Source organism: Aspergillus luchuensis, chromosome 5, assembly GCF_016861625.1.
Source record: "Aspergillus luchuensis IFO 4308 DNA, chromosome 5, nearly complete sequence".
NCBI lineage: Eukaryota > Fungi > Ascomycota > Eurotiomycetes > Eurotiales > Aspergillaceae > Aspergillus > Aspergillus luchuensis.
In genome coordinates, this window is record NC_054853.1 from 1,354,662 (window position 1) to 1,381,174 (window position 26,513).

The window sequence follows — 26,513 nt, forward strand, 5'->3', positions numbered from 1 at the left end:
GACCCGCGAAGACGGAGAACAATCATGCGAATGTGGAACGTCGTAGGAAAGCGGTGGTTGTTCCTCGGAGCAATCGTCACTATCCTAAGAACGAGCTTGTCGGTCATAGGAGCCATCGACTTCCGAGGGCCCCTAGGCTATAGCTTGGAAATTCCTGGTGGCGTGTGTAGCTTAACCGCACTCTGGTTGGTAGCAAAATCGGTTGCCCACCGAACGGTTACCGGAGGAACCAGGCTTCCTCACGCACCACTATCACCATGGTGCCCCAACGCTTCCTGTACATGGTTGACTGAGCGCCATCGGAGCGAGGATAGCTCTGCTAGTACTGGCGTTTGCCGGTCGTCGGTTCGCCCATGTACAGCCGGCGCGTCTGGCCATGCGGCGGAACAGCGGGTCGAACTGTTGAGATAAGTGATAGTGAGGTTGATTCGTGTTGATTGACTTAGGGAGTTTTCTTTTACAGGGACAGGATGCCTGATATATATTTCCCAATTCCTACCATGAGGTTCAGCCACCATAATACAGCCACCCGTGATACTCAACACGAACAGCCAGTCGGAGGGACGTACGGTCACGATCAAGACACAGCACCGAGTACCATCTGCCAAGAGGCACATGCCACCTCTCAAGAGACTGATCAGTTGTATTGTTCCAATCACGAAGGGCGAGACCTATAAGCCGCCCGCGCAGTCAGTTGGTCGAATCGCTTCGGCTATGCCGTTCAGGGTAAGCGCACCGGGAGGGGAAAGCGTAAGATCACACCCGTTGCGACGCCCAAAGACACCGTGACGTGGACCTCAATACACGAGATGATGGGTTGTCAAATATATTCCGGGGTCAGGATAATTTTCTAAATTTTCTTCAGGGAACGACAACACTGCAGGATCGAGAGCATGACCAGAGATAGATGCGCCGTTCAGCCACCGAGCGACAACGCGGGCACGAATAGCCGCAGTGGCAGGACACACTGCATCAAGAAATCTAGGTTGCTATCCTGGAAAAGGGCCGGTCACAGAAATTTCAAATGTACCGCCAATGTACTGTCGTCACATTGAAAATAGAGCCAAGGGTTGTGGTTCACCGCTTCTACAATCCTAATCAATTTGTCTTACTGTATGATGGCGTGAATCAACGGCGAATATACATCAGTCCTATTTAGGAGAATGAGGTCGTCATCCAACCTCCTAGCAACAACCGATATTTCCGCTTGCATGAACTCGCGCGTTGCATCTAGCCAAGCACCAACGATCGCCCCCGAATCAGCAATTCGCCGAAGAGTCCATTGAAGGGGCGACGTTCTGGCGAGAGCTGAATACCAATGTTGTGCGAACGTCACGGATCAGAGTACCATATCCCAGACCCCGTGGGCATACGAGATGCTGCTCCACACCAACACGAGATGCATCGCGTACAGGCTCGGATGCCAGTGTCCCACCACCCCCAAACGCTCGGGAACCTGCGCAGCACAGCCGGCCGCCGCCAATAAATTCCACGTAGTAATTCGGACGAGATTAACGGTCAATGATGGTGGACTTTTCTGTGTCTGCAGTGCATGAACTGATGGTACCAATGCCCAAAACCCAAGCCAGAGGCAATCCCGGTGAAAGCTGCCCCGTGCCATCGACGCGTCTGAGGTCTGAGCGAGGATTGCGCTGATCTTGCCGATGGCCAGGCTGGTCAAGCCGGAAAGGTAGACAGAGCGGAGATAGCTTTGCTGCCGATAGGCCGCAGCGATACTAGGGACAGCCGTAGTGTAGATCAGGGCCATAGTGCCTGCCATCTGAGATTTTCCCCAAGGTGCGGTTTTGTCCCCGTGAAAGATCCATGATGAGTGACAAGTCAGGCTGGACAGCTCCCAGAGCAGCACCCCCATACTGTAGAATGTAACCACCTGTGCCTTGAGAATGGCGCCAGGAGACTTGGGGAAATGATAGAGAAAGAAGGAAACCACGAAACAGGCGAAGTAGGAAATCCCAAACAGATGTATGAGACCAAGAACCAAGCCATCCCGATAAGAGATCTAGGCGTCGAAGTCCATCGTTGGTGTATCGTAAGGTACGAGGGGATGATGAGGCAAAATCGCGACGGATCTTTCGGGTTAGATATCCACTGCACTGTCCACATGGTCCCAGAGCGAACGTCCACGGAGTCTTTAAATCATCGCGAACATGGGAAGCTCGTACTGTAGCTTATGAAGACTTTCTCTAGTTTGGCATGGGGAAGCACGTCACCTCCCCATCTCCGAAGTTATTGAGGGCCATGCGGGTCAATACGGTTCACCAATAGGACAGCCGTTGACCAATCTCCGCAGGCCCGGTCAAATCAGTCGACCGTATGCTATGGGACCAATTATCCCATGGTCGTCCGCATTGGTATTCACCAATTCGCGAGCCAGGCCCATTGAAAGAGGAGGACCAAAACCTGTCTTATTGTACGGCTCCGAGTGCCCAACGGCCCTCAAATCTGCCTATTTTCTTGAATAATGTTTTGTGTGCTTCCAGTCTGTCCCTCAGCCTCACCGATCTCCTAATACCTCCTGCCTTATCATTACGGCTTCGACAAGATGAGGTCCACCTTTAGGCAAGGCGCGTGCGCCTCAGGATATGGAGCCGGTGCTCAGTGACTTGAGGGAACAGTAAGGTCTAGTGAATGGCCCCAGTTGCTTTCTTCGTTGGACCACTGAGCTGCACATACCGGACTACCTCTTCGAATGAAAATGGATGGCACAAATGTAATGGTTTGGAGCCACTTCCGACTCGGGGACATATATAAGGCCCGAACCCCCATCCGAACCAAATCGTCAACCATGGCATGGCTGGACCTCACGCAAGACGCCACGGGCTGGTCCCTGGTCGACACGGGGCGGATGAACGAGATCGTGCAGGACATGAGTCATCCGGCCACGCAGTATCCTTCCCTGATTTCCTTCGTCGGCAACGATAATCGCATGCTGGCTCTACGCTCGCTTTTCCCCCAGAATAACGTTCTTCGCAGAAGCTCAGCGGGAGTAATCCGACTACACCTCAGCATCACTACCGCCCACACCGAATATCCGATCTGGTTCGCAGAGAGCAGGCTCCAGGATCTACCAGTGGTCGGTGAATGCTCCAAGCCCCCAGGGAAAGATGGCGTTCATCGATATTCCATCAACAGGACTCAGTTTCCTACCACCGATGTGACGGGTTCACTTCTGACGAGACTGGTGTTCCCGTGGATGCATGTCGTCTGTTTCTTTGTGGATGGGCTGGCGGGATTGGAGAGAACCAAGAGCCTGCTGGAAGCATTACGAAGTCGGATACAGGCCGGGGCGTCTTCCGCCCCAGCTCGTATGCGCGTGATTGTGGTTCTCACAAGACCAACCGCCGTCTACAAAGCAGACCCTGTGGAGGAGCTCCAGGCCGTTCGGAGCGTCACGGACCCGGATCATGTATCATTGTCGGTGGTCGACCTTCGAGGCCGCCATCGGCTTTCAGGTCCGGCATTATTCGCTCCGTTGCAACGTCAGGTCCTTGATGAGCTCCAGCTCAGCCGGACTGAGCGACTTCAGCGGGGGTTGCTCTTCTCGGCAGTCCACCAGGCCTTCCTTTGGCACCGTTCACTTCCAGGGTTACTCCACTCCGCTGCTCGCCGGGTGGATTGTCTCCTTCTCTCTCGGGAGAGGCTGCCTGTCAGTGGAGCATTCAGCGAAGGTTTGACGGAACTCCTGGCGCAGTCACGCACGCTGAAGTGTCCGATTCAAGAACTCTATTCATTCATGGCGTCCGCTCTGTTGATGGACGCCTATCCTCCTGGAATGCACCGTAAGTAGGGCTAGTCCAGGACTGCTTCACCACCATGGGCCCCGCACTGACAGAAACAGAGTTCCGACCGGACCATGTCTTTGATACGTTGTACCGAGATCTCTGCGGTAGCGCTTGGAGAACCGTGGGAGATCCCGATGGCAGCGGACACTGTGACTCCATCCGTAGTTATTTCGCTGAACAGTTCCGCCGTCTCAGCCCGGTGCACAGCTCACGCGCTATCCGACAGGACGAATTGATTCGCTTCGGTCGACGGTGGTCTGCTCTGACCTTACCCACGGCGTGTGTCTTCTGTCTTCGTCGATGGGCCGAGCATCAGACCTCTTGTCGACATGGTATATGTGATCCCTGCGTGACGATGTTTGGCCAGCGGGCCCGCGGCGTGGAATACTACCGAGACCTTGCCCAGTGTCCCCTGTGTCAGGGCTCTCTTCAGTTGACGGTCCGTCAACTACCACCGACCAAGCGCCCAGTCGTGCTGGCTCTCGATGGCGGCGGGATTCGGGGAATGGTCACCCTAGGCCTGTTGCGAGCGCTGGAGCAACGGCTTGCCGGCGCCATCACGCTGCCGGAGATTCCAGATCTAATCGCGGGCACCAGTGTTGGTAAGTCGCACCCTCTTTTGCCATCATGGGCGGTCTTTCTGATTTGGATGCAAAAATCTCCAGCATGGTGACTAACTCGCCGAGAGCAGGTTCCGTTATCGGGACCGATCAGGTCTACAACAACACCTCGGCCGCAGAAGCATGTCGAAGATTTCCCGACTTGGCGCAATGCATATTCCAGCCTGTCTACTCCCTTTCCCGAATATGGCCTTGTTTGAACTGCGTCCTGAATCTCGTGCGAGATGGTGCCTACGATTCCGGTGCGTTAGAGCGAACGCTCCAACAGGTCTGTCAGCAAGGGCGTCGGGTGTTTGATGTGATGCCGCCATTGGCGGCAGGACGTCGTCTCGCCATCGTTGCAAGCCGTATCTCTGACGGAAGGCCGGTTGTCTTCCCCAATTACCGTGGAGTGAGGCACGGATCTGTTGACTTGGCGTACCAAAGGATCGTCCCGCACGGCGAGAGCCAGAATCCGTTGTTACGGAAAGCGTGAGTTTTTCTCGAGCTTGTGTAGAGAGTTATTGTTCACGAAACTGACAAGAGTAGCCTAGAATGCAGTGCCGCAGCTCCCTGGTAGGAGATCATCCCCATTACGCAGCAGTTTGTCCCGGCTGACCCGACATAGGTTCTTCCGATCCAAGCACCTGCCTGGGATCGGCGTTCTGCAGGATGGAGGGGTCCGGGCAAATAACCCGCACGGGATTGCACAGGAGGAATGTCGAATTATCTGGCCATCCGCGCAGGCACACGACCTCCTGGTATCCGTGGGCACGGGATACGTCCCACCGGCCGAGGAGGCAACCGATCCGGCCCAGCATGGTTGCAGCTCCCTACAAGACAAGGCGCCCTTCCGATTGTGGCGCGCGTACAACTCCTCCCCCTGTATGGACGGTGTAGAAGCCTTCAAGGAGGGATTAAATCATGTACCCCATCCCCTCCGGACCCGTATCTTCCGGCTGGACCACGCTCTCGCCGATCTACCACGACTGGACGATGTGACGAGGGTCACAGAACTCGCCAAGGAGCCGTACACGGTCCCAGACGAACTCGTGCGAGCAGTGCTCGCCACGTGCTTCTTCTTTGAATTAGACGAAGGTCCGACGAGGGCACCGGGCCAATACGTTTGTCGGGGATCGGTCCTATGTGCGCGCCGCGAGCCACGGCGGATTTTCGAGCGCGTGTTGGTGGAATTTCCGGGCACAGAGCTGCAGACGGGCCGCGGGGAGCACTTGGGTCGGTTGGACGACGATGATGGATGTATGGTCTGTGGATACTACCGCAAAAAGGTTCGGTTCCACGTAGCCAGTCTGGATGAAGAAATATCGATCATGCTCAAGGGGTCGTCGGGTCAGCAGCCAATCGGCGGGTTTCCAGCCACTGTACGGCAGTTTCTCCACCTCCAGCAATCGGATGCTGTATTTGGGCGATCCGATCACCAAATTGACCAGTGGCCGCCGGAGAGGATGTGTTACTGTCCGCGAGGTGTTAAACGGGTTCGTTTCGCCGAGCCAGCCCCGTCCCGGAAGAAACGGAGGGTGTAGAGCAGCGACCACAACTCGCAGTGGTTAGTCACGGTCTTAGTTTACACCATCTCCACTACTTTGTATTACCGTATTAGGAGAATGCGATGAATGAAAGAAACAGGCTCATACTATTGTACAGTTCGATGGATGGATGGATTAGTATTGTTCATCTTGACCCCCTGCAAAATGAAGCGATATGCGGATTACCTACAACTATGTTTTACCCGTTGTGTCTACTTGGTATTTCAGGAATGTTGTTGATCTAGGCATGTTTCACTTGAAGTCTAGAATATCGCTGAAATAAGGTGCGAAAGACAAAGAAAAAATCATATTGATGCGATAGTGCTTTTGCCGGCAAAGATCGCATTGCTGAGCCCGTCCAGCATGAGCTGGCCCAGTAGTGACCAACCAACTATACGTCTGTAAGTAGTTCATCATAGGTTGGAGGGCTGAGGGCGAATGATGTAGCCGACTAGCTCAGCCCTCCAACTAACTCCAACGCTGCCTCTCCAGCCTCCCAGGAATACCACAGCACTAGGTACTCATTGGAGGAACTACCATCAGAGATCACCTTCCGCTTGGCAATTACTCGAATCGGGTTTATCCGGCCGTTCGGTGTGTTCTAATCCAGTCTCAGAAACTCGTCGATCACCAGCAAATAGATAGGGGGCGTCTCAGGCGCTTGTGCCACTTATCACCTACGGGAATATAACCCTCGCTCTCTTCCTCAAGTTCATCGCCATGGTCTGACAGAGTCTCCGAGTCGGACACGATAAAGTCACAGTCTTCAGTGTTTTCAGAAAGAAGAGGACTATCGGTCGACCAGGAATCTTCGTGTTCCGATCCGCTGCATAGGGCAGGAGTCATCTTCTTCAATAGCACGCCGGCCTCCAGAGGAATGTACTGGATTCAGGATGGTACCGTGGTCACCCGCAAAGGAATGAGCTTCCGATTTGTTGGTAGTTATCTGGGAAACAATGAGAGGTTTCTAGATATTCGTAGATACCGTGCCAGTTTTAAAGCACTCGCCCCCTAAAACAGCGCCGATTAGGGCCATCTGCATTCCTAGCCTAATAAGATTTGCCCGCTAGATAAGTCCTGATTGCACATTATAATCGTAGGTCGAGGGCCCGGTCAACGATATGCGTTTATCGACCCATGGCGGTAGACGCATTCTCTCGCCCGTCCCTGCCCAGTTTGCCCGCACCGTTCTCTACCCGCCACCATCCCTCAACTTCTTTCAAAGACCTGACCACGGATGCATTCGCAGAACGATTGGGAAGAACGTAATTGACCATCACATCAAATCAATACGATTCTAGTTTTCATTCTGGCATTACCTGGGCTCTTTTTTGACGGTCACCATGTCTCAACCGGAACAACAATGTGCGGCCCGTGGACTTGTTTCTGGGCCCTGGTCTGCTGGTTCCCTCGTGGCTCAACTATAACGAGGGGAGATTCAACTATAACGAGGGGAGATAAGCTATTCAGCATTATCGTGCGCTCAATGCGATGTTGTCCTCGATATATCAATAGCCAGGTCGCCATGATTCCCAAGATCGTCATCAAGCATGCGGCCAACACACCAAGCTCGTATCGAATCCGAGGAGAAGGCGCTGGAAGCCTACCGCCAGGAGCGCTACCAGGGTAGCGCCCGAGTCCGCCTGGACTGTCTGACGTTCGAAAATGGCTTTGGCCGCTTGATGGACGACGGCCGAAATGCCCTCCGACTGGAGCAAATCCTCGAGTTACAAGGATGTCTCCGCATCAATCGAGACTACCATGTGCCCGTCTTGGTCCGAGCCACGGACTGGGGCTCCCACATCAGGCTGTTGCCGGGCGAGGCGGAGCCGTTTCCCGAGCTGATCGTGCCCTTGAACATGTCGCTGCGCGCATTGGGCCACGAGAACGTCATCGCCGCAGCGCGAAAAAAGCTCTACGGCGAAAACCGATGGTGGGTGGTCGATGTGTATGTGGAGGATCCCAGTAAGTTGGCGCTGGAGTCTTTCCGAGTCTCAGCCTGTGTGCCCCTTCCGGTCCACCTGCTAAGTATGGCTCGTCAGATGAGCAACCCCACCGACAGTCTCTCCATTCTCAACTCGTTCGCTCGCTCCGAGAGCATTTCCCAAACCAACGCCGACCGCCGGACGGATTGATCTACGAAAGAATTCGGTTCTATCAAGGATATCTGGGCCATCCGCCGGACGAACAAGCGGAGGCACTTTGGTGGGCCGTCCTCCGACACGACCCCAAGAGTAAGAAGCATATATATCTCCGGGCCTTTCTCCAACATCCCAGTTTCCCTGCAGCATTTGATGCCCTGCTCCTTATTCCGGGGCTTTGGGCCAAAATGCAATTGGGCGTGCTGCATACTATGGTGTCACTGCGATGTGACGAGGTGAGTGGCCCAAGTGTCTACGAAATGAAAGACTCTTCTAAGGAACCCGTTATCTCTAGCCCATCCTGTCCTACCTCGAAACGATCCGCACAGTCTGGATGGACCATATTTTCGGCGGGAGCGACACCCTTCCAGTTCACGCGGACGCGGAGACCGTTCTCGCGCTGGAATCTCAAGTCCCGAAGCTCTCAGAACCGGACCGGGAATATCTGCGATCTCGGATGATGGGCAGCCGGACGTTGTTCCCATTGATTGACGACTCCGACACACGGGCGGCGTTGTGGGAGAGACTGAAGCAGATTGATACCCCGATTCCCACCCTGGGAACGTTCTTCCAGGACCTCCGTTTCTTAGGTGTTGCCAGCAAGGTGATGAAGGTTCTTCTTCTTCCATTAGAGGACCTGGGCTCGAAGAAGACTAAGAAGGTCAGTATCGACTGTGAACTCTGTGCGCAGCATCGGATTGATGGCAGCGTATCATTGAGGGAGACAAGACTGCAAGTACGGCGGGGATTGCACGAGCTCTGGCGCTTCAGCTTCTAATACGGGCTAGACATGACTGAAGTTGCACGTCGTCAGCCGCATAAGAGGAAAAAAGCGTGTAGCTCCTATCCTGTCCCGAATTCCTCGATATCGATAGACTGAATGGCGTTGTGGCGCCACTTCTTCTGGCTGGCTGACCAACACGGATTTCAGACCCCGGTCATAGCCGAGTTTGGGCCCGGGCGAGCGTCTCTGCCCACTCCGCAAACTCCGGAGGGCCTTGGTAGCACCGAACATGATGAAGCAGTGAATCGACGTTGCGGTATCCCATATGCTGATACGGTCGATGCGGATCGCTTCGCCCTGGAAGGGAATAGACTGTGGCAGCCCTGGGAGTCCCCACACGTTACAACCGTGTTCTTCCGACGGTCACAGTTTCAGACCTTCTTTCGCTACCTTTGGGATGGAAGTGGAATCAATCAGGCCACGAACACCGCCCGCGAATCTGCAGCGACCGATGGAACCGCAGCGATAGATCAAGAGATAATGAATCACGAGTTAGAGCATCGCATGCCATCGCCAAGTTTCTCTCGGATTCTACAAATAAGCAGTCCGATCGACTGGTCTATGGCAATGTGGGACTGCGGAATGGGATCACTTGAAATGCCTACAGGCAATCTGGAGGTGGTTGTAACCATCCCGAATCATAACCCAAGACGAATTTCGCTGCCAAGTGACGAAATTACCATCAACAAATTCTTCGATGAACTGAAATTGCGGAGATTCGTCATCTACAGCCTGAATTACCACAGGGTGTCTGGAGAGCCAAGCTTTTATATCTGGCATCTGACACACCCATGGGAAACTGTTCAGGCCAAATTGACTGAGGAGAATGTGCAAGAGTATACGGCATCCGACGGAAATCGACTCAAAAGGAGAAGAAGAGGGATTGCTGAAACAATAGATGACATTGCCGCGTGGGTGGACGAGTAAATTCTTAAGTTATCCGTTCCTGCTTCCTACCCTTGGGACTGGAATGTACAAGAAGAGGAGTATTAATCAGAAAAGATTCAACATCCAATATCTTGGCTCTAGAGGGTCATAACGGTCCTGACAAGAAAATCATGCCGGATCTTCTGTTATATAGTATCTATACAGCACAAAGCAAAAGGTTCATTGGCAAGCTAAATTATCGTACCCTGTCGCCAAACTTATGCTGGAGACTGGTACAGGGACATGGATCACGGGTCTTGACGTCGATGAACCCCGCTGTCAGAAGACTCTCGCAGTATGCATAAGATATGGTGTCCGGAGTATGGCCTCTGATTCTCTACAATCATGACACTAGAGTCCTGTCCGATTCACACCTCGTTGTACCTTCGTTCAATATCAGTCTTACTTTATACCTAGTACACGGATTGCTCGAGGCAGGCATGTTTGTAGGTCTTCGCTTATTGAACAATAAACAAAAAAGAATAACTTACTCTAGATCGGTTATGAGAATGCAGTTTTACTAATCCGTGCCAGCCAGGATGGTAGGAAAACCAGTCACATGCATCCGATCTGGTGGTACATAATAGGTCAACATTATGTAGTAGTAAGCATAGAATACTCAATAATGGGGTTTGAAGATCGCGTTACATTTGGAAAGTGAGCACATTGTCCGTCTATGTTGTAAGTTTTTACCAATTCTTTCAAATCAAAGTGTTGTACTAATGTAGAACCACTTAATCTGTTCAGCATAGGGCATGTTGTCTCCAACTGGACGAAGTGCATATCAGGAGTTCCCAGAATCAAGCTCTATGAGGAGGGGTAAGTTTGTTCCCAACCATATTTTCTTTCCCCCGCATAGTACGGCATTGGCGTCAAACCCATCAATCCGCAGGCTTTTGCGCGTTTCACCCCGTGAACTTTGTCCTGTGATGGCTGCAATTGGGTAATTAAACGCCTACCCTGTGAACCATAAGTAATCGTTGGATACTACCCCAGTGATCATGCCGAGGGCGTGACAAAACTGCCAAAATTACAAGGGGCGGACTGAGGCTCGGACGTACCCTGTAGCATAAAATGGCAACACCATCTTTGCAGCCGGTAGCTCCTTTTTCAGGAAAGCCACACCCTCTCAACATGACAGATCATCCGAAAAGTCGCCCACGGACGCTTTGGTTAGGCAAGGATGCGTCGACCAGACCCGCCCTTGCCTCAGCTAGAGCCAGAGGAGCGTCTCAATGATCGGCCGAGCCGGACATAAGCGAAACGCCAGAGCCATCCCCACCTACGAATGACAGTCGCAAAGCGCTCACAACTCTGAACTGCTATGAGTAGGACCCGTGGGATGTGTACATACCACGAGCCAGGATTCGTCACGGACAACAAATCATCCTGGCCCAGCATCGACAACACAAACGGGAAATTGTAAACATCCAATGCCATTCCGTGGATCAATCCCGGATCAAAGACCTTCTAGAGACCATCAGTCAACTTTCCCATCCTATCTTTCCACGTCTTCTGGAGTCATATTACGACGTGAACCACTTGTATCTCGTATGGGACCCGATAGAGATCAAGGTGGACAATATTCTAACCGCCCGATGGCCGGCCAACGAGACCGAACTGGCGTGCATTCTCCGGTCGGTGAGTGTCACTGGCGGCCATCGTATGATTTTAAGACTATGGATACTGAGGAGACCTAGAACTAATACAATTCTTGCCTGGCCAGGGAAGAGCCTTGGCCACCCTGGGGGCCGGACACAATCTGGCTGAGCAAAAGTGGGCAGGTTCGCCTCGGTAAATCAGCTCCTATCAACGTGGTCATCAAGAGCATAGACAACTGACTTTGCATACTAGCCGGAGTGGAACAGAGCTACCAGATCCAAAAGTCTGACACAAAGGCCGATACACTGCATCTAACCGCCCTGGCAACGGTTATGACGAGATTGATGGCTATAGGTGCAGGACAAGGAAGATGGAGCTCCGAGGCCCCAAAATTTACTGAAAAATCTGCCCAAAGACTGCCCATAAAGTGGCTGGATGAGTTTATGAAGGAAAGTTTGTAGCGAGTCGACAGAGCGGTTGTTCTTTTTAAGGTTTTAGGATCCATTCCTCGAAAAGGCGACCGACGAGAGCGACCTGAAGCTATGCGTCCACGGTGCAGACAAACAGGCCAGATACGATCTCGTACTGCTACGATGTCGATGGCATGCATCGTATTTTAGCGCATATCGTTGGGTGTAGCTTTCGCAGCCAAGAGTTGTAGGGGCTGCAGGCTGGAAGATGGCATCATTAACGTCCTTCGCGTGGTTCGGTACCTACCCTTCCCAACAGTCGGATCATGTTATGAATCCTTAAAGTGACGATGGCGCCCTCTTCCTTTTATTCGTTCTGTTTCGGGGATACAGTACACTACGTAGCACTTGGTTGGAACAATTGCCAAAGTTCGACTTGTCAGATGTATTGTACCTAGGCTAGTGGTGCGGAGATGGGCATGCTAGGCTAGATATTAGGGAGGCACGCGCTTTGAAGATCTTTACACGAGCTATCTGCAACCCTGGTCCAAAAGCCTTCATAAAACAACTGCATATTTTATGCTACCGCATTGACATCCACCTATGTTGTAGACGGCGTCGCAAGCTTCCCTAGTGGCCTTGCCCTGGCAAGAGTGCCCTCGCGCCGAACTTTGACTTCGTGGAAAATGGTTTCGTTCACCAACTCTACCAGTAACTTCAGGCTTCCCTCCTCGGTCACTTGTCCAAAAAAGGCGTGCTTTCTGGTCAGCAGCCACAACGTACGACGAAGCTGGAATATGAACCAACTTACCTGCAATAGATTATCCAGACACCGCGTAGAGTTGCTCTTGGCCAGCGCCGATTTAAAGCGTTGCATCTCCTGGCTCCATGTGAATTTGGAGCCATTTTTTTGCATGATCTTATCGAGAATCGACCGGAGAGCATTGAAAGTAGAAGCCATTGCGTCGATACGGGAAGGGTCGACTTGGTCGATTTGGCGACTGTTCTCAATACCCGCTATACCTCACTTGATGTCAGTGTTGTACAGTCTGCAGTTGGGACAAACGTACCGATCTTTATTTCACCCTCTTCGGTGAACAAGATATCTCGAGGAGTGAGGCTGGCTAGCTCCCTTGACTGGCCGCGTAAGAACTGAAGGCACTTTAACACCTGTGAACTGTGTATGAACATCGTGTATCTAGTAGGAAGGGAACGGCACCTACGGGCCACAAGATCTGGGCCACTTCATTTTCGGTGATGCGGCAGCTCAGCGCTAAAGCCTCGTGGAGAGTGCACTCGAAGGGCTCCCACACAAGAAGAAATCGATCTGCATACTGGAAAACATCTAGCAGGCGCGGGATGCTGCGATGAGCCAGCCGATCGATCATCTGGACACACATTTCTATGGCCGATCGCTCCACAGCCTGCATCTGGATGTGGACTAAGTTGGCCTTATTCTTTCGATGCCTAGCCAGCACCATTATTCGCCCATAGTCGATGCCTGCGCAAGGTTCATATATTTCCCAAGGGCTTCGTGCTAGGATTTCACGGGGAGCCGGATTGGGAGTCAACTGCTGTGGCGGTGGACAGTTCAGCCTAGAAGTGGTACGACTGGACGTCTGGTCGCTTGGGACACGATGCGAGGCATTACTCGGAGGTTCATGTTGCGTAGAGACCACAGGCGGCCGCACACCCCCAAACCAGACGGTGCCACGAACGTCTCTTTTCGCGGCTGGCATGGCTGGCGCAAATTGAAAGTCGAAGATACAAGCGCCTGTTCTTGTGTTCAGATACTTTTTTTCGATGACCTCCCACGTCGCTGAGGAGTATGCTCACTGAATTCTGTATGGTAGACAATGTAAGGAAAAGAGTGCGATTATATGGTCTACCTACAGCCGCCACGGGCATTCCTTTTGTTAAAAGTACGATATGCTCCAATGACCACAAAGGCTAACACAACAAGGCCACGTGAAGGAAGAACTTTTGACAGTCGTTCGGGGGGAATCGTGAAGGATGGCCGGAAGCTGATCGCTACCTCGGGGAAAGTGTACCGCATTTTAGAGACGGAACATGCCAACCCTTGAGAAGCCCAGTCTGGATTTGTTGGATTTGTCCGGGGTCAAATGCTTGCTAGTTCACATGATTAACCAACAACTTGTGGTGTTCAATCTTGGGTCTTATATTGGGCTTGGGGGCTTACGGGTCGGCTAGTTTGGCCGATGAGGATGGTACGCATGGTGTGGTCTGCGGAAGACGTCGGCCCCGTCTTTCGTTCGATCCATCTAAATGATATTTTGATGGACGTCTAGTCAAGAGACCCCTAACTCACGCCTCACTGCAAGTTCGGTAGGTTCACAACTTGATGTGCTAGATCGGAGTTCCTGGCATTGGTTAGCCCACTCCATCTAGAAATACATCATCATCTTGCATTGCCATACCATCCGACCGTCCCATGCCTCCGAATCCCTTTGGTAGATTCCCATATCTATGGTCTGTCAATTCAAAGACCCGGTATTCTTTCAACGCCTTGGTCATTCGTATGTTTACCATGGCGGTAGAGAATGCCCATACAGTCATGACCATGGCATGAAGCATGGCATGAAGCATGACTGAATCTGGGGAGCAGAATTTTGTATACTTTCACCAGCTGCTGTCCTTGATGGAGTGGCGCAAAGAACAATCGAGAAAAAAGCTCATCTATGTTGCCCAATTTGTTCCTTAGCAGATGCGCAACCTACACCGTCTATCAACCTGAAAGGAGACCAGGATCTGTTGCGTGAGATGCGATCAGTATGTCCACCGTTTTTGCACTCTGGTCAATTTCGTCGACATCCCGAAAACCTCATTTTTGGTAGGGTTGAATTGGAAATAGGTTTTGTTGTTGGGGTGGAATGCCGCTGGCCGGACGAATTCTCATTGGTCATATCCGCCCGGAAAAATTAATGCCCAGCAAGCATGCTCGACGTTGAATCCTTTGAAATTGGAGGCATCGGAGGCTGAGCAAATTATCAACCTGCTGACCTGGTTTTGATGAGCGATCCCTTAGAGTGGGCAATATATTCAATCTTGGCGCGCCTGTTGATTTTGTATGTGTCTCGTGGAGTTACCCAATGCCGGTTGTGCCGGACACGCTGGAGTAGCTAGTGATTGTTACATTATATATATCATTGACCATTCATATACGAAAAGCATAGACCATTGATCCACATGATTATCAATCGCGAGCGACGAGGCTCATTTTTGTAGTGACTCAGGGTATTAGTATATTCAAATGCCAGTACACTCATGTGTTGATCTCGTTGCCTTACGTCCTACGCCCATAGGTCGAAACCCGAGGGCAAAAAAATTCCTTCGGTGCGCATTCGGAGACCCCAGGCGGGCTTCAAGTGGAGACCCCTGGACAGCTTCCTCATAAGGACTAGTCCCGGGCCTACCCGAGCATCAGCAAATGTTGATGGCCCAGGACAACAACAATCAATTAGAGGGACCGACCAGAAGGCGGTGAAGTGACGCGCCCGCCTGGGCATCTGAACAGACTAATGCCCGCACAGATTGCGCATCCCGTTCCCGGAGACGGTATCGCAAATATTTGACCGTGTCTACCCGGTGATTCCTTTATCATCTTTTTCCATCTCTCGCCATCTTTCGACCATATCTTCCCCATTCCTTACCTTTACCTCATATTCCTCACTTTTTTCTGTTCTATCTTTTATTTTTTCTTTTCCCCTGTGTGACCCGCTTCATTTGCCCTAGCCCTGGTCTGCAGGTCATCCAGCTCCCCCACTGGGTCTCCCATCGACCGCGATCAGGCACCTCAAAAGGCGGTCATCACATTCTGAGAGACGCAGGGTCACGTCCAGCCTGGTCAATCCCACTTCAGCGTGGAGCTGGGTCATGCTGTGCCCAAGGCAAAGCAGGGTTGGGGGTTCAAATCTTTGATGGGCGGTGAACCCGTCGAACTGATCGGGCATTTTGTGTCACAAATGACCTCCGAGCACCAGCGGGGAATTCTGTGTCAGCCGAGCACAACACAACCCTACCTGTTCAATATCCTCAAGCATATGACGAGAGCCAGAACGGTACAGTAGTCTTGTCGGATGGTTTGCCCGTTTCCCACCAATCGGCTCCCGGATTCCCAGATTCCTGGGTTTTGGTTTTGCCCAGGTGTCGCTGGGCTGCCTCATTGTTGCGAGATCTCCGCCCCGCGCGTGACCAGACGGGCAATGTCCGAGGGCCTGTCATGTGTGACCAGTCACCAAGGTCGGTATCTGTCGAGCGCACCATAATCTGAAGGCGTCCGAACGTGAACGTTGAGTACAGTATGCAACAAGCAATCGGTTTGAAGCAGACATACGCCGACTCACGGTTGCTTGACCGAAGCGAACCGGGGAAGTTACCCAGCTCTCGCGACGTCATTGATCCTTTGCGTTACTGTATTGTGTAGGACGAGGATATACTACAGATGGGATCTATTTCGAGTGAATACTGTATACATTGTACCACCAAAATGAAGCTAACTACTGTACATGACTAGCAGCGGGCATTGACGGATACGGACCTCCGTTCCATACGGGCCTCCATTCTGCCTGTGATGCACGATATGGCACCGATGCTGGTAAGAACCGACGGCATGGCGCGAGCAGATCTTGGCTTCCTTGCGTCATGAGTGGATATACTCTGGCAAGTACTAGTCCCCAGCACCGCGTAGAGGTGACTGCTCATAGCTGGGGTGCCTCAGAACGAGGTCCTAAGAAAAAAACGAACCTGTTCATCTGGGAACGGTCCAGGGCACAGGTGATGCAACATGGGGCCGATGGCCATGAAGGGGATATCTCCGGAGAGAATGACACTCAACAGGCCCGCCACTCCTGTGAGGGGATATCTCCGGAGAGATTGATACTAAACAGGCCCACCACTCCTGTCAGGGGCTATCTCCGGAGAGAATAATACTAAACAGGCCCACCACTCCTGTCAGGGGATATCTCCGGAGGAGAATGATACTCAACAGGCCCACCACTCCTGTCAGGGGCTATCTCCAGAGGAGAATGATACTCAACAGGCCCACCACTCCTGTCAGGGGCTATCTCCAGAGGAGAATGATACTCAACAGGCCCACCACTCCTGCCAGGGGCTATCTCCAGAGGAGAATGATACTAAACAGGCCCACCACTCCTGTCAGGGGATATCTCCGAGGAGATCGTACAACACAGGCCCGCCATTCCTGTGAAGGTGCACACTGTTGCGCTGGCGCATTCCAGTGAGTGAGGACAAGAAGCCTGGTCCTGGAGTGAACAGGACTGGGAGACGCCGGCCTTATATCTCCAAGCGCTCCGGTCGCCCGGCAAGACCAACCGTGCAGCATTAGCATCCAGCCTCGCCAGATTAAGGACCATCATGTGGTGCAGAAGAACTTCGAGAGTCGTTAAGTGCCGGGTGGGGTATCTGGCCATCTGTGCGCTTGCTCCCTCTTACTAAATGCTCAGGGGCATATGGTGACCATATACGAAGAGCAAAGCCCGACCCTACGTCCAGAAATGACCATGCCCTCTCAGGGTTTCGGCCCCAAGACATCAGGGCCTCAATGAAAGGTGGGGCCGACTGGGAAAATGAAATGATCGGCGTGGACATGGCAGGGTGAAGATGTGCGCGACTGGTGGGACAGCGCCGCTGGTCAGTAGGCGTTTCAAGTACACAGAAATACTTGGAAAACGGGTTGCATGTCTGCGCAAGTGGGCTTTGCCACTTGGAAACTATCGGGCAACCGTGGTCCAACAGAGTAATATGATTCTCTGTTCCTTCTTTCGTCAGACATTCCAGTTTCTACAGCACCTCTGCCTGTACCCAACCGCTATTTGTTGCCCATGACGTCATATTTCGTATCGTGTGCAAAAATGTCAAATGTTTCAAAAACCCTTGGGGAGCTTCTGATCTTCTAGACTGTTTGAAACAAAGAATTGAAACTCAATGAAACAGATTCAGATCACCCAGCACCACTTAACCTTGAATTTCGTTACTCTGCATCAGGCCTTTTGATTGGGCCCTCGCTTTGCCCTCAGACTAAAGAAGAGAGCGACCCTCAACGAGAATGCAAATTCATCTCCGCCCTTTGCTGTGGACGAATGAGATGGCATTGTGTCGGGTGGGTGATTTCCCTGGCTCACTGACCCGGGTCTAATGAGTAGAAATTCCTCAGCAACGGTGACAGGCACGCTCAAATAAGGTTTGTTGGAGCTTTCTTAGTTCCAGCTCTACCGCTGAGGTTTTCTTGCTCGCTATTCAGGGGTATAAGCCCCGTAGTGGGTTTTTCTTGTTTGATTCTCGCATCTTCCCAGTTCCGAGGCGTTGACACAGCTCTTGTATGATTGCGCTATTTGTGGTCCTGGCAACACTGCGCTTGGCATAGGGGTAAAGAATGAACATGATCTTCCGGATTACTCTACGGATGGATAAGGACAAAACAAAAGGGTCAATGTTCCGTCTTAGGGTGGGAAACCGCGGAACGTCTCCATGCAATGGTTGACCAGAACCAGCAGTCATGGTAAACAGAGCGGTGGCAACATACAGGCTGGTACCGTGTACTCAAGATGGAATAACTCAGTCATTCAGAACCTGTCCGTTGGAGAACAGAGAAAGTTGTCGCTGTGATTGTCTTGGTGGATACTCCCATCTAGAGGGCCAGGCGGTTGTACTCGCAGCAATGGAATTGCCTGACTCTGCACTCTGAGTTTCATCACATACAATTATGAGTAGTCATGCTTCTTTCAGCTACGATTGTCTGTGCTTTTACTGCACCTGAACCTACCAGTTGAGACCGCGATAGTAGTGATGGTAGATGTACACAGGCGTTTTCCCCCTTCATTGCCGGATACTTAAGGACTAGTAAGAAAACGAAGAATCCAATTCTCTTGAGCTCGTACGATATAAAGTGGTGCAGTTATAGTTGGTCCGCCAACGAAGGTGCCGAGCCCCAGCCTAAGGACAGAATATGGAGGCTGGACATATGCCAAACGAAATATCGTAAGTGGTCGCACTGACCTGTCAGAGCATCATGTATCGAGAAAAAAGATTCATCTTATTCAGTTTCCGTATCCTTGTGTGCAATTGAGACTCAATGCAGAGAACAGTGCGATTAGGCCAGTTCCCTGGTGGATTTAGCGGCGATCATCCACGTAGCGCTGGAAGGATGGCAAACCAATTTGCAGTGCGAGTTGTGGTCATTACCTGCACGACACAACACACGGGACGGATTGGATTCTCTCTGCTTGTATATCATGACCCTGGCCCTGGCTGGATGCCTGACGAGGTGGGATTTCGGGCGATGGAGCGAGTGACCTACGACTGCGATCATTCTCAGCTTGGTCTGGAGGCGGGGTCGGCTGGAGTTCTGGCGCCGGCCTCTGCTGCGCTGAGCTATGTGGACCACTTTCGGTCACGGCGGCGTGTAGTCGCAGTCCCAGGTATCGTGTCCGACCGAAGCAGTTGCGACACTTCATAGTACCCAACATCCACCGTCTAGTGTGTAGATCCTTTGATTCGACGAGAAGGCTCCCTGTGCTCCACAGGATCGTGCACAATGAGAAGTTCCGTACTCCTCCCTGTCCACAGCCTTTATATTGTGCGGAACCTGTGACTAACAGTCGACAATACGTGCTACGTTTAGCGCGTGGGATTTCTATTGATCAGCCTGCTGTAGGCCTCCGGAGTCAAGAATAAGCTTGTGCCAAACGAACTTTTAACCAAGCCGGGGGGCCTCAAAAACGCATGGCCTGGTTAGCATACAGATCTTGCGGGAACCGCGCAAACCCTATATCCTTAGCTTAGCATCCTCCGCCAGACATCGACGGCCAGGTTAATTTGGAAGTTTCTTGTGGTCGTTGTGCCCGCCAGTCGTGGAGCCAACTGCCCGCGCCTGACTTGACCGCAGCTGCGCTGTAGGGTATGGGCAAAATGATCATCGATCAGAGCACCGGGAATCGGAAACGTCGTTCACGGTGGGAAACCCGATAGAGGGCTTTGAGTGGATAGTGGGTGAATCGCATTCGGAGACCAAGGTCAGGCAAAAGCAAGCTCCCCAGATGTATTTATTTGAAGGTGAGACGGGTTTGAGTTACATAGTGTGCACCATCATATTCACTGTATAGAAGGAGCCTCCACATCGATTTCTGAGACCAGAAGGACTGTAATTACGACCACTGTTCCATTACAGCAAAAAACCATCACCAAACGACATTGTGCCATTGCAACGAACAAGGTCGGCCCGTCAAGCGCAAGCGCGAGGACTGGGCGAGACCAGACCGCGGACACTGTGACAACGACAGCATATCCAAGCCTGTTGAGCCCGGCCAGCAGCCGTCACAGGTACGGTCATCCTCGCACGAGGCATATGTTTGAGCTTCTGGTGGGAGCTGACAATTCCCAGTCTATGACACCGCCACTCCCCAGAGGACCGCTGGCACAAGATCAATAGTTTGCTTCCATCAGCTCGACCGCCGAGGCGTTCCGGCCCCTGATTCGCGGCTTGCAACAACTGGATAACCAAACCCCAGTCCTGACAGAGCAAGCGGCACGACTGGTGGCTCTCTACTGGCGCCTCTGGGAATCGTACGTTGCGAAGCATGCCGAGAGCTCGCGCCTTGAGAAGAAAACAGTCAGTTGCAGGTCGTCCTTTCAGCATTCTTGTTGGCTTGGAGGATCAATTCATGCTTCCCATCAACCACCGAGCCTTTGTCGAATCGCAAATTGGATTTCGTGTCGTTTTTGGGAGTCCGGCTGGGGAAGACGCGTTGTCCTCGATCGACATTTGCGGCTTTTTTGATGACTTTGCTCCATGGGATACCCTGCGCGAATTCTTTGACCACCTTAGCTGAGAATTTCGCCATATCTGGACTGAGATTAGGTAAGTGTACAGAAGATCATGTCATATCGAGTAACTTACTGAGCGCGCACGACGATCGTCGGTGGATACGATAAGGGGACTGATCTCGTTATGTGAGGAACTCAGAATGAGAACTTGATTTAGCTGTGATAACCCCTATCTATATTAGAAAAACTCCCATAGTGTACAATAGACGGTAAAAGAACCATAAAATTAACAATGAATCTGAAACAATCGTCTCGAAATGACTGGTATGCGGAATGCCGTACTTTTGTTGTACTCTAACCCTTGGAATCCAATTGGGGGCTATGACCTTGTCATCACAAATCATGTCCCTATGAAGCCAGCTAGACACTCATTTGACGTGACAGTGTTGTGACAAAAGCCTATGTGAGCAGAAATTTAGCCGTGAGAGCAAGCTATGATAGACTTTTGTCAATGCAACGTGATTGCCAGTATGAGGGCGTTTTGGTCATGCAAGTTCAATCACAGCAATATGCGGGAGATTGTTGACGAGCCATCTTGTATGTGGCCTGTGTGCTATAAGCTCTTGCCTTAGGAAGACTAGCTCTTTGGGACTGCGATTGATGATAGGTCGAAGAAGTCGTATTCATGTAGCTTAACGCGCGCTGTAAATGTGTCGTCCTACTAGCACACCTTATCACCAGCACTTGGAATACCGGTTCCCGAACAGTAGCACGAAGAAGAGTACATCTATGGACCGAATTTTGGTAATATTTCGACAAGTTTTTGACGAATATTTGACTAAGATTCGACTGGTGTGGCCTTGTACTTCGGACCGCTACATTTCTCCGCACAAGCCAGAGATGGGCACGGAAGCCGCGACAAGGCTGTAGGCAACAGCTTTCCCCAGTATCTCTTATACACCTGGCTATTGGATAGTAATATTGTGGATCCCACTAAACATGAGGGCTCCAGGAAAGCGCTAATGGGCACTAAACCATGTTAGTAAATGACTTCTCGCTAAACCTCATTAGGTCTTACACTCTCTGGCATGCTATATTAGGCTTTCATTGGGTAGCTGCAGGACACCCTGTGATAGACATCCATATCTACTGGTCTAAGAGAAGCGGAGGCTAGAACGGGCTTGCCGATCATCTCCCTTCTAATAAAGTACACATAACATGTAAGTACTAAAAACCCTTTGGGCTGACGTGGCTTTGCTTAGGTGTTGGGTCCGTTTATACATTATCATGTTGTTTTGAAATCTCACCTAAGTCCGGACGCCTAGCAAACTGGCCTTAAAGGGAAGAGAATGTGGATTAGTGTGGTCTCCTTCCAGATGTGGTAAGGCTTCTTCTTGGATGTTTCGGTCCGGATATTAGCAACACGTCACCCAGGCAGGCGGGGTTCAGAGTTAGGTGAATTGACGAAAGTACATAACTTCGGACTCTATTTAGGTACTCTGTATTCTTATAATCTGCTCGCTTGGACACAATAATAACAAAAACTCTTACGGACCTAGAATTTACATTTCTCCCAGCATAGCGCGCAATATGGACGCCAAGACCTCGGCATCATGCGATCCGACCGTGATCATGACTCACTTGCGGGAACTCAGCAGTCAAGCAGCCACTATTGTTAGAGCTCTAAAGTATGGGAGGGTGCAACTTGGTCACGAAGAGTACAAGTCCTTGGAGGCTGCAAGCTTGGACCTTAACAAGACTGTAGCGACTGTTACGGAGGAGGTCAAGTCACTGGGAAGACGGCGGAAGGATGCAATTGTCGCAGAAGGACAAAAACTTTTGTCTCAGGCAAAAAACGTTAAATCAGACATGATGAGGACAAATGAGTTGAAAAATCGCGTCATCTTTATACGGAACATGCAGTTATTCTTCAATCCTCCAGAAGAGTCAAAACTTGACTCGCCGCCCGTCCGAAAAAGGAAGAAGTTAACTCGTGAACGTTGTGAAATAATTCGCAGGCTTCCTCCGAGTGCAGCAATTATCTGGGCAGCAGCCTTTCCTCCCAGTGCTTGGGATTCGAACATCATGTCTAAAAGCCTATTCGATTACGTTATCGAGTTTCTGACTCCTGAAAAAGATGAAAAAGAACTGCGATACCCTGCCAGTTTATACGAGATCTTAACAGCGCTGGCAGCTGAGCAGCCACTCCAGAATTCAACCGAATTTGAAGCGTTCTTGGCTAGTGTGTACGCCACCAAGGTTCTGAGTAAAGAAGACTAAAAGACGGTAGATCTATATAATGAAGTAGGAAGCGACCACATAACCCCGCGTGCAGAGCAAAAATCTCACGTTACTGGTGTGAACGGTTAGTAGCTCGAGGATCTTCTTCTAAATTTATTCTCATACCGAAGCAGAAGCGGCACAAGAAGTCATTGAAATGGCATTCCTTGTTCCAGGTTCCAAAATGGACAGACTTCTAGAACTCCATTCGTTGTCCGCAAACCGTCATAGCATTATCCTTACGATTCCCATTGAAGACCGTGTTGCGACTGTTGTTATCTCTATACCGCGTGACGATGCTATCCGATTCGGCCACCAATTCTCTTTGCCAGTGATATTTAACTCAAATCCTTTTTCCTCGTAAACAACTTCAGTTCGACCAGCATCGCTTCAAACTGACAGTCGGTAGGTACTAGTCCCATGTATGTGTCGCTTTTCCGAAGTACCTCCCATTCAACAGCGCCTTGTGGGTTCCTAACCCTTATACAGTTGAAGAACCTGGACGACGAAGGAGGCCGAAATACGATCAACCGCTGTATGGATGAACTCTCGAAAAGTTTGACCGTGTAGGTAGTCCAGCTTTCTTCAATATCCACCTTCGACTCGAAATCACCTCCGAACTAAAAGATTTCATCAGACTCCGCTTCTCAAGTCATCTGTGTCGTTGTGTTTACTGACATTTTTCACAGCTTCCGCTATCAACCTGGCTTCATCATTTGCGACGTCTTGCGATATTGGCACAAAATTTGCTTGCATAGCTCGTGAAACTATGTTCACTGTGACATAGGATCCGTCAGTTCAATGGTCAGGAGAGTCTTTTCGACTGGTGTTAGGGGTGAGTCCGCTGAATTGGGATTCAACCATTCGCCGTAGCCAAAACGTGAAAACTGGATCGTTGACAACAGCATTGTAGACTATCTGGGAGCGTACCATGTAATCTCTTTTTCACAATGGTTTATACCTGTCTGTCGTTCACCGCCACTGGCTTCTGCCAGCCTGAAGCCTGATGATAAATTATGATGCTTCAACGTGGGGTTCCGGGAGAAGAGCGGGGCATCATTCAGCTGTCATGTGATGTGGCTTGATGTGTACTATCAGTTAGTTAACCTGGATCTACCGATGAGCACATTCTTCAGAATATGAAATATGTCATCAGGTACCTTGTTCCCTTACTAGACCAGAAACTCTTTGGGCAGCAATATGAGCAGGCTGACCGACGACGCTAATTAATTACGTAATCTAGAAGATGAGTCAGAGATGCTCGGGCGATGTGCTGCTTCGTTCCGAATGTACATTACAAAATAATCTAACCTTACTTAGGAAACTTTTAAGTTTCACCTAAGTTATAATGAACCTCTTAGACTTCATGATCCAGTACGTGCTAACACAGGACCTCAAGACGAGATAGTACCGTGCAAATGATAATATGCATCACAGAGCGGGGTAAACTAAATATGGTGTCTTCAGTCGCGTTCTATGACATAGACCCATGAAGAGGAATGATATCGAAATACGGTCATTGTTGGAGCAGGGAGGGGGATGGGAGCTTCCCAAGTAACAGTTATAAATATAATCATGGTCTTAGCATCTGCAATGGGCATGATACTGACCTCAAAGTCTAGTAATTCTACAAATCCACTGTTTCAAACTTCGTTGTCCGTTCCTGCTCTCCTTGAATTACCATGTATTGCCTTACTAGCATTGTTCCGAAGGGTATGAGACGGTGGCTGGTTGGGTCCAGGTTTCAAAGCCATACGGTCAGGCACTTACGTATATTGCATACTTTTTATCTAACAAAGGATTAGACTATAGACTTCATTGGCGTGGAGAGAGGCCCCGACGACCTCGTGGTTACTTGCCTTCGTGGCAGGTTTAGGGACCGTCTTCTCTGGAGCAACTTCAAGGCAATTGGGCAACCGGCAATAGTTGCAGTTGCTCGTGCTGGTTGGCACATCCAGAGCTTGGATGATATCGCCAACTCAATCAGGGAAGGGAGGTTCGACGAGCTAGAGCTGGAAAGAGCCCGTGAAAATGCAAAGAAAAATCTTACATGGATTAACCGATCGTCGTCTGGATCACCGAGTCAGTTTGATTAAATCAGTCATGTATTAAAGAAGCCAATAGGCGCGATGTCCAGGACGCTATATGCATGTATTGACGTACAACGATATTCCGGTAGTGCATGAACCGTCGTGCACAGCAACAGGGCAATGCGTCTCACCCCTGGCATGTCGTACTTTAGCCTTAGCTATGGATTTTCAAAAAAGAAGAATAGTGGCCGGTCGTTTGAGCCAATTCCCTGATCCCAGGCGAGGTCTGTTCCTATATAACCCCTCGAGACTCTCACTCTGAGTGCGTAGATCTTGAAGTTTGCAATCACTCCTCCCAGGCACAACATGGCCAGCTTGCAAAGGCATTTGGACACACTCAAAAAAATCCTTGAGATGACCTCCATAAATGTTATTTGTCCACTATGCCTTAGGGGCTTCTCCCGTGCCGACGTATTATACGCCCATTTCCGCCAAGTGGGAAAAACAGATCAAATGCATGCAGGTCTTGCCATGAAACAAACCGACTTCGTAACGTTTCATTTCTGCTATGAAAGGGCTATCGGGGCTCCGATTCCTTCTTCTGAATTGCGCGGTGGTCACGAATGTTTTAAGACCTGGTTCATAGTAGAGCATTATAGAAGAGATGCTGAAAACGGTTGGTGGTCTCTCTTCCGTATCAGATTGACCCACTAATCCACCTATTTCAGGAGAGGAGCATCCCGACGCTTTGCTGAGTGAATTATTTGACTTTAATGCGCTCGATGACTATGAACCCACCTGTGTCTAGTTTCACTAGAGCTTTCAAAGCGAGCTACGACACCGGAAGCAAAATGTCAGCAGGAAGGATAATCGCAGGCGAACTCACCATATTGCATGGTCTAAGCATGAGGCTACTTTGTGACATTAGGGTAATACGTTGATGTTGAAGGGCTATGTGAAAAAGTGAATGTATGTTTGTGTACTCCGCGATGGTAGTCGACAGTGAAATGGAAGGGTCCAAGTGGCGGATCTCAATACATGTCATAGTATATGATACGCTGAGCAATTCACTAGCTTCCAGTTTCTTTATGTAAGTCCTTGCGTGTACAGCTTCCGCATTAGGCAACACACAATCGAAAGGAGCGTTCATATGTAATAATTTCAGCCTTGCAGTGATGAAAAAGCGAGAGATGTCCTGATGGTCGGTTTGAGCTGAGCTCATTGTACTGTCTCACTGGCGGCCCGAATTCAGACTCGGACTTTCTCAACTTCATCCCGACCGGTCATGAAGGTTGACTCGCTCACAAGCGGTGGGGCAGTTCCCGCATAGCGATCTGTCCACTGGCAGCTTCGTAGCTAGCGACGCTTATAATGTACAATATTTTTGCCTTCATGGTACGCTTGAGTTAGAGGCCTAGCTTCACTCAAGGCTTTATCAGAGGCCTCGAGTGTATACTTGACCTCCGCCACGTCAATCTCCCTGCTGTCGACAGCGCCGATTTGTCCAAGGACGTATTAAAGTGTCCAGGGCTGCCGCGTGTGGGTCAGCCACTCGGTATCATTTTACGGTACACCACGTATTGTTGTC

The 26,513-nt window shown here is 50.7% G+C and overlaps 11 protein-coding genes across 11 annotated transcripts; 5 read left to right on the forward strand and 6 right to left on the reverse strand.

The window, feature by feature from the left end:
- Window positions 1-1,339: 1,339 nt before the first annotated feature.
- Window positions 1,340-1,768, reverse strand: AKAW2_50487A (uncharacterized protein; the record flags this gene model as incomplete). The annotated part of the gene is made up of 1 exon (XM_041690310.1): window positions 1,340-1,768. The coding sequence occupies one exon, from the start codon at window positions 1,766-1,768 to the stop codon at window positions 1,340-1,342; it is 429 nt and encodes a 142-aa protein (XP_041543908.1).
- A 942-nt stretch (window positions 1,769-2,710) lies between these two features.
- Window positions 2,711-5,946, forward strand: AKAW2_50488S (patatin-like phospholipase family protein; the record flags this gene model as incomplete). The annotated part of the gene is made up of 5 exons (XM_041690311.1): window positions 2,711-3,800; window positions 3,860-4,405; window positions 4,495-4,894; window positions 4,952-4,978; window positions 5,031-5,946. The coding sequence occupies 5 exons, from the start codon at window positions 2,711-2,713 to the stop codon at window positions 5,944-5,946; spliced, it is 2,979 nt and encodes a 992-aa protein (XP_041543909.1).
- A 454-nt stretch (window positions 5,947-6,400) lies between these two features.
- On the reverse strand, window positions 6,401-6,795 carry AKAW2_50489A (uncharacterized protein; the record flags this gene model as incomplete). The annotated part of the gene is made up of 2 exons (XM_041690313.1): window positions 6,401-6,550; window positions 6,631-6,795. 2 exons carry the CDS (start codon window positions 6,793-6,795, stop codon window positions 6,401-6,403), a joined length of 315 nt encoding a protein of 104 aa, XP_041543910.1.
- A 704-nt stretch (window positions 6,796-7,499) lies between these two features.
- AKAW2_50490S (uncharacterized protein) lies at window positions 7,500-8,868 on the forward strand (the record flags this gene model as incomplete). Its single annotated transcript, XM_041690314.1, has 3 exons — window positions 7,500-7,914; window positions 7,992-8,326; window positions 8,386-8,868. 3 exons carry the CDS (start codon window positions 7,500-7,502, stop codon window positions 8,866-8,868), a joined length of 1,233 nt encoding a protein of 410 aa, XP_041543911.1.
- A 102-nt stretch (window positions 8,869-8,970) lies between these two features.
- AKAW2_50491S (uncharacterized protein) lies at window positions 8,971-9,801 on the forward strand (the record flags this gene model as incomplete). Its single annotated transcript, XM_041690315.1, has 1 exon — window positions 8,971-9,801. One exon carries the CDS (start codon window positions 8,971-8,973, stop codon window positions 9,799-9,801), a length of 831 nt encoding a protein of 276 aa, XP_041543912.1.
- Window positions 9,802-12,414: 2,613 nt separating this feature from the next.
- On the reverse strand, window positions 12,415-13,552 carry AKAW2_50492A (uncharacterized protein; the record flags this gene model as incomplete). Its single annotated transcript, XM_041690316.1, has 4 exons — window positions 12,415-12,570; window positions 12,625-12,830; window positions 12,884-12,983; window positions 13,037-13,552. 4 exons carry the CDS (start codon window positions 13,550-13,552, stop codon window positions 12,415-12,417), a joined length of 978 nt encoding a protein of 325 aa, XP_041543913.1.
- Window positions 13,553-15,866: 2,314 nt separating this feature from the next.
- AKAW2_50493A (uncharacterized protein) lies at window positions 15,867-16,229 on the reverse strand (the record flags this gene model as incomplete). The annotated part of the gene is made up of 1 exon (XM_041690317.1): window positions 15,867-16,229. The coding sequence occupies one exon, from the start codon at window positions 16,227-16,229 to the stop codon at window positions 15,867-15,869; it is 363 nt and encodes a 120-aa protein (XP_041543914.1).
- Window positions 16,230-18,924: 2,695 nt separating this feature from the next.
- Window positions 18,925-19,308, forward strand: AKAW2_50494S (uncharacterized protein; the record flags this gene model as incomplete). Its single annotated transcript, XM_041690318.1, has 1 exon — window positions 18,925-19,308. The coding sequence occupies one exon, from the start codon at window positions 18,925-18,927 to the stop codon at window positions 19,306-19,308; it is 384 nt and encodes a 127-aa protein (XP_041543915.1).
- Window positions 19,309-20,461: 1,153 nt separating this feature from the next.
- On the reverse strand, window positions 20,462-20,692 carry AKAW2_50495A (uncharacterized protein; the record flags this gene model as incomplete). The annotated part of the gene is made up of 1 exon (XM_041690319.1): window positions 20,462-20,692. The coding sequence occupies one exon, from the start codon at window positions 20,690-20,692 to the stop codon at window positions 20,462-20,464; it is 231 nt and encodes a 76-aa protein (XP_041543916.1).
- Window positions 20,693-22,205: 1,513 nt separating this feature from the next.
- On the forward strand, window positions 22,206-22,895 carry AKAW2_50496S (uncharacterized protein; the record flags this gene model as incomplete). The annotated part of the gene is made up of 1 exon (XM_041690320.1): window positions 22,206-22,895. One exon carries the CDS (start codon window positions 22,206-22,208, stop codon window positions 22,893-22,895), a length of 690 nt encoding a protein of 229 aa, XP_041543917.1.
- Window positions 22,896-23,233: 338 nt separating this feature from the next.
- Window positions 23,234-23,651, reverse strand: AKAW2_50497A (uncharacterized protein; the record flags this gene model as incomplete). The annotated part of the gene is made up of 2 exons (XM_041690321.1): window positions 23,234-23,515; window positions 23,574-23,651. The coding sequence occupies 2 exons, from the start codon at window positions 23,649-23,651 to the stop codon at window positions 23,234-23,236; spliced, it is 360 nt and encodes a 119-aa protein (XP_041543918.1).
- Window positions 23,652-26,513: the final 2,862 nt, after the last annotated feature.